The 21,903-nt window shown below is 45.1% G+C and overlaps 1 protein-coding gene across 2 annotated transcripts in view; it reads left to right on the plus strand.

Annotated features, from left to right (window-relative positions):
• The window catches only part of MAML2 (mastermind like transcriptional coactivator 2), a 279,760-nt gene that overhangs the window by 240,222 nt on the left and 17,635 nt on the right, over positions 1–21,903 (plus strand). For both annotated transcript variants that reach the window (XM_065581557.1, XM_065581558.1), the window contains exon 4: positions 19,611–19,817. In XM_065581557.1, coding sequence (XP_065437629.1) covers positions 19,611–19,817 — 207 coding nt within the window. The remainder of the gene's footprint in view (positions 1–19,610; positions 19,818–21,903) is intronic.

Raw genomic sequence — 21,903 nt, forward strand, 5'->3', positions numbered from 1 at the left:
CTACTTTCTGCAGCTGAACAATTCCAGCAACAGTACAACAAAGAAATCTCAAAAGATCTCAGTGACGAGATCATCTTCCTCAAAGGAATATATTCCACAAACTTTAAATTGGATTGCAAGCCAAAGGAATTGCTTCAAGAAATACTCAAACTTGGTCTCTTTGGGGTGTTTCCTAATATCACAATTGCATTGCGTATTTTTGTCAGTTTGCCTGAATCAGTGGCTTCAGGTGAACTCACTTTCAATGTGTTGAAGCAGGTAAAAAACTATCACCGTTCAACTACGGGACAAGAGCATTTGAATGGGCTCGCCATGCTTAATATCAACTGTGACATTGCACGAAAGCTAGATTTTTCCTCAATGATTAGTGCATTTGCACAGAAAAAGACTAGAAAAGCATTTGTTAAATAAAAAAAATTCAAATTATGTCTCACTCTTTTTTTGGTGCCTTACTTTGTTTTCATGTGTCGTCATTTTTTATTTGCATTATGGCTAGGGGCCTCAAAAGCTGGAAGTGGCCCGGGCCTCTCTGGACCTCTGAGAGGGCCTGCCCAGATGAGTTCTCTAACCACTGGGTATAGGGTATTTGGGTGGTAATCTCGCCTCTTGAAGCTGTTCCACTTTTTATAAAATATTTAAATGTTCATTGGCGCAGGGCTGGGTCTCCCAGGAGAGTGTGGGAACCACTAGGCTTTAGGGCAGGGGTTCTCAAACTGGGGATCGGGACCCCTCAGGGGGTTGTGAGGTTATTACATGGGGGGGTCGCGAACTGTCAGCCTCCACCCCAAACCCTGCTTTGTCTCCAGCATTTATAGTGGTGTTAAATACATTAAAAAGTGTTTTTAATTTATAAGGGGGGGTCACATTCAGAGGCTTGCAATGTGAAAGGGGTCACCAGTACAAAAGTTTGAGAACCACTGCTTTAGGGTCATTCTCCCTCTCTGGTCTCTACTCTAAACTAGGCTGAATCGGAGTTTTGACCTATACACTCCATGTGTTCTTCCGTAGGATTCATTTGTGAAATGGTCTGTGTGCTCACACAGGAACATGAGGGCATGGGCTACCCACATCATGAATCACAGCACTGGTGAGAGACCAGTCACTTCCAGGCTTCTACCCAATTCTGGGTAGGAGTGGGTCAGCAGGGGTGAGGAGTGGGTATAGTCTTGGCACTGCCCACTGTGCCAGCCAGCACAGCTGAGCTGGCACAGAGGGAGGAGTTAGTTGTGCCAGGAAAAGGGCTGGCATAGCTTATTTCCCTCATGGAGCAAGAGGGAAGAAGAGACCATGTTGTGACTCTCTGGATACCCTTACTGATGGCATATTGCAAGGTGCCAATCTAGCCCTTGGGGAATTTTTGTTTGTTTTTTCTTTGTTGTTGTTTTTCTTTTTAATAAATCTAAACCAACAGTCATTCTGACTGAAAATATGATGGAAGTATGGCTGCACCTTATGTGTGGAAATGTATAAGATTGTTAAACCAAGATGGAGGCATCTGCCCTCGGTCTGATTGCATTGGACCTAACTGATGTCTAATGCTGGCAACTACCTAGTGTAAACTGAAATATTCTCCTTAAAGGTTGTCAGTAGAAATGGCAATAAAATCCTGCCCACTTGGCCTCTGATCTGGCTATTTGAACCAGCTTTTAGCAGTTTAGATAGACGGATCATAGAAAATCAGTTCACACAATTTATGTACGGTGGGGACAAGAAAGACCAGACAACTTTGATTTAACAAGGATCTTTATAACATAGGATCACAGAATTTAAAACAGAAAATACTTTAGATCGTCCCTGCCATTACAAAATTACTGCATAAACAAGATAGATGTCATTTAGGAGGTAATGTCCTGAAATGCCCTCATATGGAACAGATTGAAAATACACAAATCTGCACAAAAGAGTATTTTAGAATTTGAACTCCAAAGGGTACTTCCTTCCTCATGTGACGGTCAGATGTTGTACCTGGCAGCATCAGACAGGTAGTAAAGAGAGAACTCCTATCAAAAGTAGGATGGTTAAAAAAGAAAGACTGTCTTTTAATGTTTTTAAGGCATGTAAATTAGGATTAAGCTACACTGGGACAGAATCTTCTTGCAAGGTTTCCTTTCCATGCTGTTTGTATGGTATGACCTTTACAAAGAACAATACAAACCTTAAGTACAGTTCTGCTCTGAACAGTGACTGTAAAAATGCCATTGTGGGACACAATGTTTATTTTGTCAGTCATTCCAGATCAAGTGTGTTCAGTATGGGCTGTGATTCAGTGCCCATTGCAGTCAGTGGAGGTCTTCCCATTGTCTGCAAAACAGATTTTACCCCAAGCCCTATTTTACTAACTTCCAGCTTTGCCCATGCAACCTGGGCTCTGAATCAAGCTGGGTTCTTTCTTTTTCATGCATCATCACCAGTATTAAAGATTCTACAGGCTAACTTATGCCCTTCTGTCACCTGTTCAGGCCCATTCAGTTGTCAGAGGTGGAAACAATAGGAACTCAATAAACTGTTCTGTTGCTGATGCACAAGAAGACAATTCAGGTCTGGTAGCTATGTTGGTTGTGCAGAGCTTGCAGGAGACAAAAGTCGTAAAAAATGACATTTGGTCATTAAAATGAAGAGCTCTGACTCACGGGGACCGGGCCTGTTGAGAGAGAAGGCGTCATGTTTACATTCACTCTTCAGCGCAGAACCGGATTTTAATGTAACAATCAATATTACGTTTGTATTATTCTTTTTGGTTTATAAATCTGTACACCTTAGAAATGGCAGAAGTGAAGCCAGGAGAAGTGGTCAAGACAGAGAAACCTTACAGACAAAAAATGCTGGAGGTGCCACAAAAGAGCCGTCCCCTTTGCATATCCTTTTGCCTTCTCACTCCTTTGTGATTGAAAAGCAGGCGACCTTCCCCTTTCTCTTCCCCAGCTGTGTCTCTCTGGCTAAATCTCAGTCTTTGTTTTAGTTAAGAACCTTCCTTTATGGCTGTGGGAGTCTTTCCACTGATTTTGGATCCGGCTCTCAAGACACATGAGGCAAATTTAATGCTCCAAAGCCTAAAAAAACAATTTGTGGAGTGCAGGGTTTGGGGGAGGGGGCTTCTGGTGATCCTCCAAGAGAAGCTTTTCCATTTGGATAAAATTCACCCCTACACCAGGCATCACAAAGCCAATACATCATTTAAATCCCATTTGGGCCCCATATTGAATGGATAATAGGCTTGTGCTGACCCAGGGCACAGGAGTGAATCCAACCTTTTCTCATTAGTCCAGGAAACAGGGTGTTGGTCGCTCCACCCGCTGTGAGCTATACTGGTTGTTGGTATGTCAAAAGCTACAATTCGTGAATCCCCAGAGGCCCCAAGCAAAATTGGAATCTCATGTGTTTGGCACTGTACATATAGAGTAAGAGACAGTCCCTGTCCCGAAGAGCTTACACTATAATTAGATAAGGCAGACAACAAGCAGGAAGAGAAACAGAGGCAGGTGAAGTTAATCACACCAGATTAACAGCCACAGGTGGGACTAGAACCCACATCCTCTAATTAGTAGACGAGGGCACTAACCACTAGACCACACAGCCTTATTGTCATAAAACAGAGAACTTGTGGTACATGACTTCCTGTTCGCTAGCTCTCTCTTTTTTAATTATAAGAATATGTTGATTGGAAAATGAGAGTGAAAGGGGGGAAGGGGCTGTTTAATTGCCCTCGTAGAAGAGTGATATAGAAGAGGTCTGTCTTGGCTGTTTGTTGGCAGACAAGCTTTCCAACAGCATGAATGGCACTTTATCAGGTGTAAGAAAGGCATTTCTGTATTATCTATTTGTATTGTAGCTTTCCTATACTGCATAATTAGGGCATTGTAAATAATAAATGCTATAATTATCATTCTCTTTTGACTCTTATTTAAGGAAGCATTTTCTCAAACTGTTTCTCAGAGGCATATTGCCCAAGAGAGAATTAGTCTATTGTGGACCGAACTATTCTCACCCGGTGAGCTGGCCCTACTTAGATTACCAAAAGGCTGGATATAGTGGTGAACAAATGAAATAATTCAGTGCAGACATACACACATGCACCCTCACAAACCTTTCTGTTTGCTCCGCATTCTCAGACTCCAGCATCTCTGGGAAGGGTTTGTAAGCTGTGTATCAATATTAGCACGCAACCACGCATGATGCTTCATTTCACAGTTCCCATGCCAAGTAATGCCACAGGTTAAACAGAGTAAATATATGAGGACACATGACAAAATCGCACCGAGTTACCATTTCTTGACACACACACAAAAGATGCTTTAAAACCCCTCAAGTGCTCTTTGGAGAACCTTCTTGGTTCACATTTTAATGAAACTACTTTTGGCCTAGATTAAAAATTGCGCAGCTCTGTCTAACCCTGAGGCTCTCATCATTACCCATAGGCATCCTTTACCACACTCACTTGGATGGCAAAACAGAGGGATGACAGCAACCTTTAACTATAAGTCAGTCCTTCAAATTAAGCACCAATATAGACCCTGGGTCTCTTATAACAGAGGCAGTGTTAATTCTAAATGGAGGATTATTGGGGAAGTGTAGCTGCATGGTTTTGTGCTATATTTACAACTGCTATATATTTGGGTAGCCATTTAAAACTAAGTATCCAGGTCATTACAATTGATGGGTAATTTTGCCTGCTCGGCTAGAACTGTGTGCTGCCCAATCAGACCTATACCCAGGTGTCCACAGCTGGGAAACCACTAATTCCCTACTCTGTCCCTAAAGACACCTAGTCTGCATCCTGATGCCTTGTTTCCTAATTATGTAATTCATTATTAGAGAATATGTAGCTTGGAAACAAGTCCTCCAATACAATTGTGTGTTTTAAATCTCTCCCGCACAGGGGGTTAATCAGCACACATGGAGGCTGCAGGCAGGTCCAGGCTACGAGGCATTATCCGTACAGTAGAAGTATTGCTTTTCAGTGTTCAGCATTGTTTTCCATCTGAGTTCAGAGTTCAGGGTTGTTAGTTTAGAAAGTTGATCCCAGGAGGCTCCAGTTTAAAGATGTTCATGTTCTTGCTGTGCATTCACAGCAGGAGTGCTTTGATCTTATTATGTGCCACTGACCGTTATGTCATCTGTGTCGTGTCCATTTGTATGAAAGTGTTCAGTCACCAGCTACATGGGCTTTTTTGTTGCTGGTGTTCTTTGTATTTCGTAATTATTTTCCTTTCTTCATTAAACATTTTAGTTCAGGTTAATCCCCCATGTAAAACTCAGACTTTGAACACTGAGTGTTGTTTGTTTAGTTTTTTTTTCCTGGGTGGGGTTTTATAATTATTTCATTGCTTTATTTTCATTTAGAAGCAAAGCAAATTAGTTTAAATTAGCAGATATGGCTGAATAAAGGGTGGATAAATATCAATGGCAAAAATTAAAACAGACTGGTGATTAGCCTGAAAATTAAAGTGATACAAAAGTAAATGTAATTTGCTGGTGTATTGTAAGTTGTATTGGTACTAAGTACTGAGAAAAACTGATCTTTTCCCACCTTTTGTGTGTATAGTTTTGTGTCCATTATATGTCTAAGAACATCACTAATTGACAACTACAGTGTTAGCACCTGATCCTGCAACCCACACTCACATGAGTACTCTTCGTTCCCAGGGACAGTCACAAATCAGTGAGACTCTTTAGACACCCAAGGATTATTCACAGGTGAAAAGAGCTGCAGATCTTTTGTATGTACTACTTAAATTTCATCATTTGCTCCAAAGCTGCAATTAGGAAATGTAAATCTCATTGTACATATAAATTATGTAGCATAATATTCATAGAGAAGAGAGAGACAAAGGGCTGTATAAGTGTATGCACACACACGGGTGTGTGTGTGTGTCTCTCTCTCTCACACACACACACACACTAAATGTTTTAGTTTATTGCAGTATGTGCATTGAAGTTTGCTTTCCTGTTAACAGCTTTGAAATAAATGATAATGTTGAAGTAGAACAGGTAACACTTTTTTTGTGGGAATAATCATTGCTCATGCAAATAGACCCATTCACTTTAATATAAATAAGAGCATGTGGAACATTTAAAACTACAGCATCTCACAGGGTTCAGTGGAGCCATTTCCACTTATACTGTCTGAGGATCTGACACTACATCTATGTCCATGTCAGTGTATTCAGGCTGAGAATCTGGTCCATAACATATAGGCTAAGGTCACTCTGAGGGAACAGTGCCACTGTATCACTGTAGGTGGCTAGAGACATGAAGTGAAACCCTATTCCCATTTAAGGCGATGGGAGTTTTGCCGTTAACTTTAATGGAGCACCCATGATCTCTGATGTAGACATTTTACAGTAACCTTATGTGTTGATATTTCAACGCATGTGGGTTATTTTCATTACAAACAAAATCTTTCCAAAATGGAGACCTTTAAATATACTGCTTAGGCCAGAAGATCACATTAAAATATTATCCTGGTTTACTTGGGAAAATTCTAATAATACATCATTGAAATTTCTGGGGAAATGTTTCATGTGGACAAATCTCTATTTAGGTCATTTCCACAGAACGTACGGTAATCAGATGTATAGGGGAGGGTTTATTATTTTTGCAGAATGTGCATGCATTCGGAATTTGCCATACTCAGACTAAGAGACAAGATGTTCAGCTGTGTGTTTAGCTTTTGCAAAAGGCTTCTCTGTCTGCCCAGGCATGGGCACTGTGTAGCACAGACAGGAAGTATGCCAGACTGACTCTGCAGGAGGCTGCATAGAACACGTGCAGAAGGGAACAAGAAACTGCTTAATGATTAATCACTGTCAACCTTTGTTCTTGTTAAAGACTTGATTGTTGGACAAGGCTAGTAATGAGGCACTGTTTCTGTGTCTGTTGCTATGAGATTGTGCAAGTACTGAATCTGCTCTTCAGCCCATGCAAAAAATGCAGTTCTGTCTTTGCCCAGGTTTTAATGAGCTAGAGTGAAAGCACTTTCATAGCAGCGCCTGCTAGTGGCTATACTGTCTTTCAGCATTTCACACATAAACCCCCATGTTCCTAGGTTGATAGCAAAAATATATTTAAAAAAACAACACTGCAAGTGATGGCTCCAGTCACTATAGGATCTCTGGGGAAAGCTCTATAAAGGAAAAAATAGAAATTAGAAACAATAATATTTAGTACCTAACCATATATGCTGCTTTACTTCCAATGGGAGAGGCAGGTGCTCAACTCCACTGAAAATCAGGGCACTTATTAAGGTACCTAACATTAGGCACCTGAGTTTGAAAAGGCTGGCCTAAGTGATTTGCCCAAAGTTGCACAGAAGCCTATGACAGTCTTTTATCTCAGTGGAGTTACACAGATTAATACGTGGCCTGTAGAGGGCTACAGGCTACTTTGCAAGACTCCATGAGCTGCATTTTTCCCATTGGCCAACTCTGCCTAGCCATATCAAGTTGATTACATCAGTCCTGTGATTCTACGATGTACAGACACAATAAAGGCTACTTTGCACTGCTAGAGCAGTATGAAGGGGCCTTAATGTAAATGAGACTCAAGCCCTTAATGTGTTTTTACAGGTAAATAATGATCATTTCTTATAGATCTATGTCATGCATACAAGGCACATTTAAAGCTGCTACTACTGGATGAACGTGCTAGGCTGAGATTTCTATAAGGTAGGGGAATGTCCTGTCATGTCCTATAAATGCATTTGAATCTCAAGGGTGGCATTAAGCCCAGCCCAGTGGTAGGTGGCAATACAGAGGTGCACTAGCCCAATAGGTGCTCCTGATGCATTGTGCTTCAGACAAGCAAAGTGCCTCAGGGAGCCCCAAGTGTGGTTGCAAGACAAGACTTGTAAGGTATTTCCACACTACAGGGACTATACCGGCATAGCTGTGGCTATGCTGGCACAACCACGTAGTGTAGACACAACCTACACCAATGGAAGGGTTTTTTCCAGTAGGACCACCACTCCTCTCAACCACTCCTTTCCTAGGTCAATGGAAACATTCGTCAATAGATACAGCTGCGTCTGCACCAGGGGTAGGTTGCCATAGCAACATCAGTCAGGAGTGTGGATTTTTCAGTCCGCTGTCCAATGTAGCTATGTCAACCTACATTTTAAGTATAGACCAGGCCAGAGCAGGGCCGCCCAGAGGGGGAGGCAAGTGGGGCAATTTGCCCCGGGCCCCGCAGGGGCCCCCACGAGAATATAGTATTCTATAGTATTGCAACTTTTTTTTATGGAAGGGGCCCCCGAAATTGCTTTGTCCCAGGCCCCCTGAATCCTCTGGGTGGCCCTGGGCCAGACCACCCATTCTGAGTCAGAACAGTGAGAACACGTCACCAGAGAGAAGGGCAAAGAAAGAAGAATTCCAGGAACAAGTGGGTTTCAAGAAGGTGATTTGAAGAAGGAGTGGGAGGGATCTTGATGGAATGCAAGTAGGAGACAGTTCCACACACAGGGACCAGGATGATACAAGGCATGGAGCAAAGATGAGTGTGAAAGAACGGTGAAGGGATCAGAAAGATGAAAGTCTGGAGAGTGGCATTGTAAAATGTTTTGGGTCTTTGTGGTAGAAGTGCTCAGTTACTGCAGTGGTGAGCACAATATAAAAGCCTAAACAAAAGAGAATAGAATATTTTATATAGAATATTTCAATATTGTATTACACGGTGAACAGAAGCCCAAGGCATGTCAGATTGTAGGCACCTTTTACCAATATAAAACAAAGGGTGAATTCTTGTGATGCTCAGGGCTCCAGATACCTAGGCAGCACAGTTCTGAATATAGCCACACATAGAACATATGGAGAGGAGTATGTAAACAGTTTAATTACACAAGTAAAGGGTGACTGCGTAACCCATCTGGGGTGGAATAAAGCTGACCCATGAGTCAGCTGTGCATGGGTCATTGTTTTCTTCCATGTGTCAGTGTTTCCATTATTAACGCCTGTTTCAAGGATATGTAACTTGGCTGTAGAAATCTGGTCAGAATTCCTTACTTCTCAGTATATGTCGTCTCAGGCCAGGGTCACTTGGTGATTTTTAACACATTTTCATAACAATGATTGAGCTGCCTTTGAGTTATAGGTGATATCACCCATATGGTGATATCAACAAATAATGGTGTTTAGAGCCTGGGGGTGGAGCTGGTTATGCGGTGGGTAGAACTAAATTAAGATCTTCGTCTGGCATTTTTGTTGCATTTTACACCTAATGTACCCATAAGAAACAAAGGAAAGTCTGTTTTCACATTTACGTGTGTATATTTGGAGCCAAATTCTCCCCCTCAATTATACTACTGCAACCCCCGGACCTAAACGGGGGGAGCAGCAGTAGAATGGAAAAGAAAATTTGATTCTGAATGTTTTGATTTTGGTGGTTACATAAATGTGTTTAAAATTCCTCTTGGTTTTCATGAACAAACCCTGGGAGTATTACTTGCTTAGAGGATTTCTTGAGTTATTATCTAATCTATCCGTCTCTCTGTCTGTCTATCTTAGTGTTTTATACTGCTGCCCATCACTAGAGTAGCTGAGCCCCTTCCCCATAATAGCAATAGCCAAGTCTCTCGTGTACTTCATAGTCTCTGGTTCTTCACCCGTTGATTTGTTTCAGATTTTTTTCTATTTATTTGCTCATTCATTTTGAGGGGAAGTTGTTTGGAGGAAAGGGGTGTCTGTGTTGTGAATGCCATTCTTGCTCTAGTGGAAATGTGTCTTTGGAGAGGAAGGTGTTACAACCTGGCCCTGTGCCCCTCTGCGTGATAGCAATCTGATGCAAGTGGACCCAATAGCTGGATCCAACGTGCTTCGGAAGGAAACTAGGTCTGGGTAGAGTCTAGTCACGGTTTCTAGCTCTGGAACCATAGGACACACTCGCAGGCTCAGACCTTTTGTCTGATGCCCTTATTTGGGAGATAGGACTCCGCAGTCCTCTGAGCCCCCCTAGTCTTTTTCATGTGCTCTCTCAGAGTCCCACCTAGGCTGTGGGCTCTCTGGGCTTCTAGTTTAACCCCTTTGGGGACAACGCGACAGGGAATCATGGAACACAGGCTTAGCATAGGAATTTCTTCACCACAGTCACTTTACTCTTCAAAGTACCCTCTCCTTGTCTGATCTCTGTGAGTCTGAGGTATGTTAACAGGTTTCAGAGGGGTAGCCATATTAGTCTGTATCAGCAAAAACAACGAGGAGTCCTTGTGGCACCTTAGAGACTAAATACATTTGTTAGTCTCTAAGGTGCCACAAGGACTCCTCGTTGTTGTTTTTTTAGGCATGTTAGTATTTCAGGCTTGGCAAAGTCTGTCTTGCCCTCTAGTTCCTGCAAGCCTTTTAGTTTTGTGGTGATGGATGCTCCCCCTGCTCAGAGCAGCATATTCAGGCCTTGGCTACACTTGCAGATGTACAGCGCTGTGAGTTAAACCTGACTTCGTGCAGTTGAGTAGGGAAAGCGCTGCAGTCTGTCCACACTGACAGCTGCCCAGCGCACTGTCGTGGCCACATTTGCGGCAATTGCAGTGCTATTGGGAGCAGTGCATTATGGGCAGCTATCCCACAGAGAACCTTTTCCCATTCTGGCGCCATGGGTTGTGGGAAGGGGACATGGGTGCGGGGGATTCTGGGTCCTGTCCCAATGCCCCGTGATGCATCGCTTCGCATCCCAGAAATCCCTTTATTTCCGTCCACCTTTGGCGCCATCTTTCAACGGTTTCTGTGCAGCGCGATCTGTCTGCGGGAAATGGAGTCCGAACTGCTGAGGCGTATGCTGACGAATCTCGCCAGCACGTCACGTTTGGCTGTCGAACTATTCCTTAAGATCCAAAGTGACAGTGAGAATGAGGGTGAGGAGTCCGACGATGCTATCGAGCCGCGTAACACGTATGACACGAAATTGCTTGTGGCATTCACGGACATGCTCAGCATCGTGGAACGCTGCTTTTGGGCTCGGGAAACAAGCACCGAGTGGTGGGATCACATCATCATGGAAGTCTGGGATGACGAGCAGTGGCTGCAGAACTTTCGGATGAGAAAAGCCACTTTCCTGGGACTGTGTGAGGAGCTTGCCCCCACCCTGCGGCGCAAGGACACGAGATTGAGAGCTGCCCTGCCAGTGGAGAAGCGGGTGGCTATTGCAGTCTGGAAGCTGGCAACTCCAGACAGCTACCGGTCGATCGCAAACCAGTTTGGAGTGGGAAAGTCGACCGTTGGAATCGTGTTGATGCAAGTTTGCAAGGCCATTAATCGCATCCTACTCAGAAGAACCGTGACTCTGGGTAACGTGCAGGAAATAGTGGATGGCTTTGCACAAATGGGGTTCCCTAACTGTGGAGGGGCGATAGATGGGACGCACATTCCTATTCTGGCACCACCCCACCTAGGATCCGAATACGTTAATCGGAAGGGGTATTTCTCTATGGTTCTCCAGGCGCTTGTGGATCACCGTGGGCGTTTCATTGACATTAACACAGGCTGGCCCGGAAAGATGCATGATTCACGCATCTTTCGGAACACTTAGCTGTTCAGGAAGATGCAGGCCGGGACTTTTTTCCCAGAGCGGAAGATCACGGTAGGGGAAGTTGAAATGCCCAATGTGATCCTTGGAGATCCCGCTTACCCGTTAATGCCGTGGCTCATGAAACCCTACATAAGGAGCCTTGACAGCAGCAAGGAACGGTTCAACTACAGGCTGAGCTGGTGCCGAATGACTGTGGAGTGTGCCTTTGGCCGTTTAAAGGGCCGTTGGCGATCTCTGTATGGGAAGCTGGACTTGGCCGAAAACAGCATCCCCACGGTTATATCCACGTGCTGTGCCCTCCATAATATTTGTGAAGGGAAGGGAAAGCTTCACTCAGGCATAGACCTCTGAGATTCAACACCTGGAGGCTGAATTTGCACAGCCAGAGAGCAGGGCTATTACAGGGGCCCAGCGCAGGGCTGCAAGGATTAGGGATGCCTTGAGGGAGCAATTTGAGGCTGAAAACCAGCAGTGATATCTGGTGCCCTGCACGGGAGTGAAGTGCAGTAGTTCCAATCTTTAGGAATCAGTGTCTGCTTAGCAGACAAGCAGACTTGCAGTGCCTGTTTATTTCCTGGGCTAAGGAGTCTTTTACCTTATGCAATAGTAAAGAATGTTTTCAAAGCCAAAGAATCCATTTATTGAAAAGAAAAAAAATGTATTTATTGAAAAGAAACAAGGGGGTGGAGTGGGGAACAGTACAATCACAGATTCGCGTATGTCCTGTCTGGTGTGCTGTGCAGTGAGTGCTGCACTTCAGGACAGCTATACTGCATGGTGATGGGGGTTGAGTGCAGAGGGTAAGGGTTGTGGTTTTCAGGGCTGGGTGGTGAAGATACTGGTGTTGGAGGCAGTGGGTGGCGTGAAGAACACGGAAGTTGGGGAAAGTGGGTTGGAGGTGACAGTGGGGCACAACAGAAAGAGTTTTGGGACAAGGGCTGTGGCGGGGGTGGCGTTTGCGGTACTGCTCCTCTTTCTGCATGGCTACGAGCTCCTGGATAGCGTCTGCTTGGCGCCCCAGGATGCTTATGAGCCTATCGGTGCTTTGCTGCCGGTGCGCTGCGTTTTCCTGGCGGATCCTGCTTTCTCTCTCCCTCCAGTTCTGTGCTTTCTCATTCTCTTTAATAGATTGCCGCATCACTTCTTGCAGCATGTCTTCTTTTCTTTTTCGCGGTCTCTTCCTGAGTCTTTGCAGTCTCTGAGCAGACGATAAGAGGGACGGCTAAGGTCTCAAGGTTGATGCAGCTGTATAGGCAAAATGCAACATTTAACAGAGGCAGCATTATTTATACCAGACAGATTAATGATTCCCCCCGCACTTAAGGAGTAGAAAACACACAGGGTCTACACAATAGCATAATTTTCCCATCCGAAACAGAGCACACATATCCCACGGGAGCCTCAAAATGGTGAGTAAGGGGGACTGATTGTTTCAGGGCTGCACTGTCCTCTGGGTTTCTGTGTCTTGGGGAGAGCCAACAGCTTCAGGGGGCACCTACACTGAACACTGTCCCAACATTTTCCACAGGAGTTCGTCCTGGACGATATCTCACTGCTGAGGGTGACTTGGGAAGCAAGGGAGGGTCTTCTACTGCAATGTGGCTTCTGCCCTGGCTCATATGCAGCTTGCCTGTGTGCAGCAATGGTCCCCCCGCCCCTCGCGGCACAATGGCGCGAACACGTTAGCCTGGCTGGGACAAGGACCACGGTGGCTCTCCCGATAAACCTGCGCAAGCGCATTGCACACGTTCTGTATGAGACATTCGAGGAGATTACCGAGGCCGATTGCTGCGATGTGATAAACCACATCAATGCACTATTCCGCATCTAGGCATGCATGCTTAACCCTCCTCTCGCAAAGAGCCCGCACCGAAAAAATTCCTTCCCGAAAAAAAAAAAAACGCTTACCGGGAACCTGCTCTTCTGTTTGTCCTCCACCAAGTACCGGCCGCTGCGACTGGCTACCTTCCTCCTGGCTCGAGAAGAGCTCCTGGCTGCATGGCTCCAGGGCTTCCGGGGTGTCTCCATCCGGCCCACCACCATCACTCCTGTTTTCCTCCTCTTCCTTCCCCACCCCCCACACCGGCTCTGAAGTGTCCATGGTGGTGCTCGGAGTGGAGGGGGGGTTAACCCCAAGTATTGCATCCAGCTCTTTGTAGAATCGGCAGGTCGCAGGGGGAGCACCTGAGCGGCCGTTTGCGTCGCGGGCTTTGCGGTAGGCACTCCGCAGCTCCTTCACTTTAATCCTGCACTGCAGGGCGTCCCGGTCATGGCCCTTTTCCATCATGTCCTTTGATACCTTCCCGAAGGTATCGTAATTCCTACGGCTGGAGCGCAGCTGGGACTGTACAGCTTCCTTCCCCCAAACACTGATGAGGTCCAGCAACTCGCCATTGCTCCATGCTGGGGCTCGCTTGGCACGTGGAGGCATGGTCACCTGGAAAGATTCGCTGATAGCACTCCACACCACGCCGGGCTGAGCAAACAGGAAGGGGATTTTTAAAATTCCCGGGAATGTAAAGGGTCGGTCACATGGTTGGTTACCTGAGGCCAGGGAAGTAGAGTTTGAACTGATGACCAGAGTGGCTAGAACAGGCATTGTGGGATATTGCCGAATAATTCTGGAGGCCATTCACAGCGCATTGGGCGGCCACACTGGCGCCGCGCGCTGCACTCGCTATTCCTCTAGGAGAGGTGGAGTACATGCAGCGCTGCAACCACGGAGATACAGCGCTGCAAATGCCTTGCCAGTGTGGACGGGGAGTGAGTTACAGCACTGGGGGAGCCTTTACAGCGCTGTAACTCACAAGTGTAGCCAAGGCCATAGTCTCCTTTTGCAATATGTTCTGCTGGAAAGCTTGTCCCTTTTTCCTTCAGATCCCTGAGTAGAAAGTCCATTGTTCCAGGAGGGGAGTGGTCCAGCCATTGACAGACCATCAAAGCTGATGGCCCTAGATTGCTTTCTTGATGACTGCTCCATTATGATCCTTCAACAAGGTGTCAATCATCTTTCCCCAGCAAAGTGGCTCTGTGGAATGCAATTCCATAGGCTTGCTTTGTGAAAGGTTAGATATGTTCAGCACATGATACAAGATTAAGGTGACCATATGTCCCATTTTGGCCAGCACAGTCCCCTTTTTAAGCCCTGTCCCAGACCTCCTGACTTTTTTTGGCAAAACTGGGCAATTGATCCTGTTTGCTCTTGCCAAACTGGCAAGAGCAAAGAGGGACAAATGCCCAGTTTTGCCAAAAAAGTGCGCCTCCTTAGGGGGACAAGGAGGAACATTCGATAGGGCAAGCAGCGATTCTGGGCAGCGGGGCTCGGGTGGTCAGCCCCAGCCCCAGGCGGCAGGTCTTGGGTGGGTGGCAATGCCAGGGGCTCGAGCCAGACCAGCATGGGAGCAAGAGGCCTCAGGCCAGCCCCGTGTGCGGTGGGGGCTCAGATGAGCAATAACACCAGGTGGCTCAGGCGAGCCCCACGCGGGAGGAGTAGGAGAGCCTTGGGCCAGGCCTGCACGGTGTCCTGTTTTCACTTGGGGAAATATGGTCACCCTATACAAGATGGAGGTCCTAATAGAAAACAGAATTTACCATTTGATAATGACACATCCTGTTCTGTCACAAGAAGGTTTGGCAGCATTTCCTAAAAGCCTGTCTGACTTTGGATTTGCCTAATTTCCGCAGGAAGTTCCTTCCACAGGCCAATCCCATCGAACATCAATTTCATCCTCCATTCTGGAAGATGAAATGGTCTAATGTTGCCCAGTATACTTGGTGTCTAGTTAAAAAAGGAAAGACAATTCCAGTAAAATATTCGTTATTATTAGATATAAAACATATTGGGCCAAATTCTATTCTCAATTACAGCAGTGTAAATCCACCCAGGCCAGAATTTCTCACTGTATATGTATATTTAAAAAAACGTATCTTGTTAGACAAAATCTGATCTCACTTGCACCTGTTTTACAGTGCTGCAGCTCTATGGACTCTTGATTTCTGTTGGTGGAAGTGAGAGGAGAATCAGGCCCAATAGCACCAGTTCTTTAAGGGTCAGTCTGCAGCACAACTAATCCGCTGCATCAAGTATGATTTATTAGGCAATTGCTCACATCACATCGCCTCCTCGGGAACACCAGCAAGTTGGACAAATAACACATTATCGATTCCTAGACTAACACTCTCATTTCATGGACAGCAAAGAAAAATAAAACCGCTCAAATTTCATGATTTACACTGCTCTTGTCGTGTCTTTTTCCCAAATGGCTATTTTTTGTGCCAACTGCTATTCTATATATGATTGTTAAAAATCATTTCTTAGGTATCGAGAAGTGAATCTGTCAGCTTATCTGAAAATAAAACCCACAGTTACCTGAGCAGTGGGGGGATAAATCTACATATATTACCATGAATTTCAAAAGCATACATTGGGGAAGTCTGCATTTTCTGTGCAATGAGAAAACAGATGAATTCTATTAATGGATGTAACATGTGGGTTGGGTTTAAGCTAGAGTGTAGTTTGAATGTGGATGTCAAAGCCAATTTATTGTAACATATTTTTCCTTTCAAAATATTTTAAGACATACAAAAGTTTGCACAACATCTTGGCAAGCTGGTCTGTGGAAAGGAATACTTTCTGTCTCACAGCTAACATAAGGGCTGAAGAATGTGGCAGAGGCTGAGCAATTCTGGATTATTTCTTGAATTGAAAAGAATGTGTGCAAGACAGAATTGTGGAAAAGTCCATTAAATTTTCAGAGGTGCAATTGTAATGCTGCCCTGGAGGCTGCAGGTGGCTCCAAAAGAAAGTTGTGGGTTTTATGTCATATTTAGATTGTTAAACACTTTACTTATATGGCCCTGTCTGAATGCCACAGAATTATTTTAAATTAGAAATAACAATAACCATCCACAGAGAGACAAAGTGGGTGAGGTAAGATCTGTTGTTGGACCAACTTCTGTTGGTGAGAGAGACAAGCTTTCAGGAGCCACAAAGAAGAAGAAGAGCTCTGTGGAGCATGAAAGCTTTCCTCTTTCCCCACCAGAAGTTGGTCCAATGAAAGGTATTACCTCACTGTCCCATATCCTGGGATCAACATGACTATAACAATACTGTAAACAGTGGCTGGCAATGTATTTTTTCCTTCCCAGTTGGTAGGAGAAGTAATTGGATTCATTTACAGTTTGTTTTTCATGTATGTTTTGGTTTGGTGGGTGTGTTTGTATCTGTGTATGTGTGTGTAGAACTTGTTGAGGAAAGCTAAGTGACAGAAATTAACGTTGCATGTAGTTCTCAAGGTAGCCATTCCTGTCTCTTGTGACAGTGAGTTCTGTAGTCTAGGATTGGTGCCTGTGAAAGTTCTGACTCTGGCACTCATGAGTCTCTGCCATTGGTGAAGTATAATTATTCCAGGGGAATGTAGCTGTCATGGAAGATCATAGTCATGGAGGGAGAGGTGGTCTCTCAAGTAGCTAGAAGAATCCAGTGGACAGAATCCTGGACTTAGACTCTAATCACTGGGGGAGCCCATGCAGACAGTAGAGCACCAGGGTGATGTGCTCTTGGACACCTATGGTGTGGAGCAGACAGTCTGCTGCATATTGTATCAGCTGGAGCTTTTTCAGATTGGGTGGCTTCATTTCTATGAGTTGTAATAATTGAGCCTAAAAGTCAGGAAAATGATGTCCCCATAATTTTAGCTAACTCCCCAGTAACGCCCGTCTGAGCTATAGCTGCGCAACTTTGTGCACGTGGCATTGGAGTGCTCCAGGTTTTTGTGTGATAATACTGGGGCAGAAGTAGCAATTTTTCTATATTTATGGAAGGGTGGAGGTCTGTCTACTGGTGAAATGACTCAACAGAAAGCGTGTTGCTGTCAGCAAAACCTTTTTTTCAGTCTAGTTTGTAACAAGAAAGTAAACAGAACACATATAGCTGAAAGAGGAGGAGCAGGGGGTGGAGTCTCAGGGGAAGAGGAGGGGCCAGGGCAGGGCCATGGAGAAGGTGGGGCTCCTGCTTTTGCCTTTTGAAAAGATGTTCACCTTACTCTTACGCTCCACACCCCAGTGTGGCCTTGTGTGGAAAACTACAGAGAGAAGCCAGACGGTTGGGCCAGAAGCAATCAAAGCAGGGACCACTGGACATTCAGAGAACTTCAACAAGGACTTGCTGTGCCTTGTGCTGATTGGCCGTTTGCTCCAATCCCCCCCCCCCCCATCGTCTCTTCACCTCAGGTTCACTCCACACCTCCTTTACCTTCTGACCCCTTTTCCTCCCTCACTTCTCCTTTCTTCCCAACTCCCCACTCCCCACCAAAAAAATATTCCTGGAACTACCATGCCGTTTGCTGCCATCACATTGTTCCCTCTGCTTGTGTATTAGACCCCTCTCCCCACCCTGCGTCTGTCTTGTCCCATTAGATTGTAAACGCTTTGCGGCAGGCACTGTCTCTTATTCTGTGTTTGTACAGTGCCTAGCACAAAGGGGTGCTTCTCTTTGTTGGCCCTTAGGCCAGAGGAGATTAAGGTTTCGTGGGGTCCTGGGCCAGAGCAACTGGGGGACCCCTCCCCATTCTGCCCCTTCTGCCTGCAGCACTGTCTGCAGCCCCACCCCATTTTTCTCCTTCCCTCTGTGGCCCCGCCCCTGTTCCACCCACAGTCCCGCCCCATTCCACCACCCCCTCACTGCGGCCTCGCAACCCATTTGCTCCTTTCTGGCCCCACACCCCATTGCGGTCGCAAGACCGGAGAAGCTCTGTCCCCCCCGCCAGGGCCCCAGGTCCGCAGCGAGGAGAGAGAACTCCCCCAGCCCTGAGGCCACGGCAGGAAGCCAGAGCTCCTCCAGGCCTGGGGCCACAACTGGGGTCCAGACTCTGGGGCTTCCCCCGCTACCCAGCACTTCTACCAGAGAGAGGGATCACGGTGCTGGGGCTTCCCCCGGCGCGTCTGCCAGGGAGCAGGGTCGGGGCCCGGGGGCTTCCCCTGCCGCCTGACACTTTTGCTGGGTAGCAGGATCGGGGCACGGGGGCTTCCCCCACCTCGCCCTTCCCACCTGGCGCTTCTGCCAGGGAGCAGGGTCAGGGTGCAGGGGTTTCTCCCACCCATCCAACGCTTCTGCCAGGGCTCCAGGCTTCTGCTGCCCTGCAGCAGCTGTCTGGTGGGGCCAGGGCTCCTGGGCTCGGGCCCCATTGGCTAATCCGCCACTGTCTTAGGCACTACTGGAAAAAACATGATCAATAATAATAACTGGAGATAATTCTGCAGCTCCAGAATTTACTCTTCTTTCACCCAGATTGTTCCTGGGGGAACATGAAGGAGGAGCCAATGAAAAGGCACCAGTCATTGCACTGTGAAGTGACTACTAACCACTTTCTTGTTTTCTAACGAGGTTACAAATAACTGTCACTTCTAATAGAGAGTCTCAATATAATTGTTGTTCCTAACCAAATTTTAGGTGTCAGTAGATGCAGTGTTTGTTGCCATGTGTTCTTATGTGTCTTAGGCACTACTGGAAAAAACATGATCAATAATAATAACTGGAGATAATTCTGCAGCTCCAGAATTTACTCTTCTTTCACCCAGATTGTTCCTGGGGGAACATGAAGGAGGAGCCAATGAAAAGGCACCAGTCATTGCACTGTGAAGTGACTACTAACCACTTTCTTGTTTTCTAACGAGGTTACAAATAACTGTCACTTCTAATAGAGAGTCTCAATATAATTGTTGTTCCTAACCAAATTTTAGGTGTCAGTAGATGCAGTGTTTGTTGCCATGTGTTCTTATGGGAGTTCCTTGTAAAATTCCCAGGACAGCTCAGTTACTTCCTTTGAGGTTCCATAAACTCCTGTTAAAATGTCAAGGTTTCCCACAGAAACCACATGGTACGTTTTCAAAGCTTTCCATACAGCATTAGAGTTACTTTCTCTGCTTGATTCTTTATATGAGCCTTTGTTGTCAGTCTCTTGTCCTGCAGTTTAAGGAGCAGCGTCCCACACTTGATCTTTATTAATCTGTGTGTGTAAAAAGAGTCATTGCCTTTTCTTGATGATTTTTAATTTTATTTTATTCATTTTATCATTCATAAGATGTTTCTTCTTTTTCAGGATCAACACTCTGTGATAGGCCAAGGTGCAGGCCCCAGTCCAAGTTCCAGTACTTGCTCAAATCCAAACACTGGAAGTGGTTACATGAACTCATCCCAGCAATCAACGTTGAATCAGCAACTGATGGAAAAAAAACAGGCGTTGCAGAGGCAGATGATGGAGCAAAAGCAGCAGCTCCTTCTGCAGCAGCAGATGTTGGCAGAAACAGTAAAATTTCTTTCTAATTCCTATTTTATGTCTAATAAATTTTCATCGGATTCATAGAAATTAGAGATGGAAAAGATCGGTTAGGTAACTTTGTCCATCCACTGAACATTCATGATTATTCCCTATAGAATATTCTTAATGGCTCTGTTCAGCCTATTTTAAATTATTCAAGCACTGAAGCTTCCACTACTCCCTTTGGGAGACTATTCCACAGTCTTAACTGTTCTCACCATTAGGAGATTTTTCCTGATATTGAGCCTAAATTTCCCTTAGCTCAGTTTCATTTTAATACTCCAGATTATGGCCCCAATCCAGCAAAGCACATGCTTAATTTTAAGCATGTGAGTGGCCCCAATGGACCTGATTCTCATTTATACTGAAGCCACTGTGAGCACTCTGGCTATGTAGAAAGGCTTTAAAGCAGGGGTAGGCAACCTATGGCACACATGCTGAACGCAGCAGGCGAGCTGATTTTCAGTGGCACTCACACTGCTGGGGTCCTGGCCACCGGTCTGGAGCGCTCTGCGTTTTAATTTCATTTTAAATGAAGCTTCTTAAACATTTTAAAAACCTTATTTATTTTACATACAACAATACTTTAGTTATATATTATAGACCTATAGAAAGAGACCTTCTAAAAACGTTAAAATGTATTAGTCAAGTATCAGGGGGTAGCCGTGTTAGTCTGTATCTACAAAAACAACAAGGAGTCTGGTTGCACCTTAAAGACTAACAGATTTATTTGGGCATAAGCTTTCGTGGGTAAAAACCTCACTTCTTCGGATGCATGGAGTGAAAGTTACAGATGCAGGCACTATATACTGACACATGGGCGAAGTAACTCCCTGCTCTCCATTTGTCAGTATATAATGCCTGTAACTTTCACTCCATGCATCCGAAGAAGTGAGGTTTTTACCCACGAAAGCTTATGCCCAAATAAATCTGTTAGTCTTTAAGGTGCCACCAGACTCCTTGTTGAAAATGTATTAGTGGCACGCGAAACCTTAAATCAGAGTGAATAAATGAAGACTTGGCACACCACTTCTGAAAGGTGGCCGACCCCTGCTTTAAAGTGATATAAGTTATGTTTACACCCACTTTAAGGCTTCTTTACATGGGCAGAGTGTTGTAAAGTGGTCTTGGTGTAAAGGGGAGTCAGGAGCATTGACTTCAATGTCAGGTGCTTAAAGTTAAGCACTTAAGTGTTTTGCTGGCTCAGGGGTTGGAAAAATCCCATTTCATGTTGTTGACACACCTTTAGATACTAGCAGCCAGTTATCATATTTCCCCGTCGATTTGAGGGAAAGCAGAGAGTTTCTCTTTGTGTGGCAGGATCATCATGTTATGAGATACAGGATGTGCACATGCTGCCTTATTTGTAGTTCTGAATCCTAAGGGCCCAATTCTTTGTTACCCTGTAGCTTGTGCAGCCATTGACACTATTGTAAAGTGGCTGTGAAATCATACCAGTTTGATTGGTAGCTCCTTATATCCACTTTGCACTGGTGTCGATTACTGTGCAAGGGGTGGAACAATGGACAATCAGGCCCTACATGCATCTTGAGAAGTGCTGAAAGGAACGTAAATGAAAGTTAAAGGGAAAATTAAAATAATAACTGCAGGGTGAATCCCTCTGTGGATCAGCTTGTGTTTGTTTTTGTTCTGCACTTGTTATACACACACAAGTGCACAGACATACACATAAAACAATCTCAGTTGCAATTTAAAGGAATTGCTGCAGACCAAGATTTTTATGGGAGCTAAAAGGTTCCTGTTCTTCACAAGGGTTCAGGTTGGACGGTTCATTAAGATGAGCCTGATAAATCTTAATCAGACCACAGGTTCCAAAACTGAAATATGGAAATGCCTGAATACCACAACAAAGAGTGTTCTCACATTGTTTATAACCATGGCTGGAAGCAGAAGAACCAGATTTCTCACAAGGTCTGTTTGTGTGAGATTTCAGGCAGAAGAGGTCGGAATAGTTCTGATTTCTGATCAGCTTCAGATAAACATCCAGAGCCTGATTCTTATTTACACCAAAGCCCCTTTTCAGGTTCTGGCAGTGTAAAGAATCTTGAAAATA

The sequence above is a fragment of the Chrysemys picta genome, chromosome 1, assembly GCF_011386835.1.
Source record: "Chrysemys picta bellii isolate R12L10 chromosome 1, ASM1138683v2, whole genome shotgun sequence".
In the NCBI taxonomy this organism is placed as follows: Eukaryota; Metazoa; Chordata; order Testudines; family Emydidae; genus Chrysemys; species Chrysemys picta.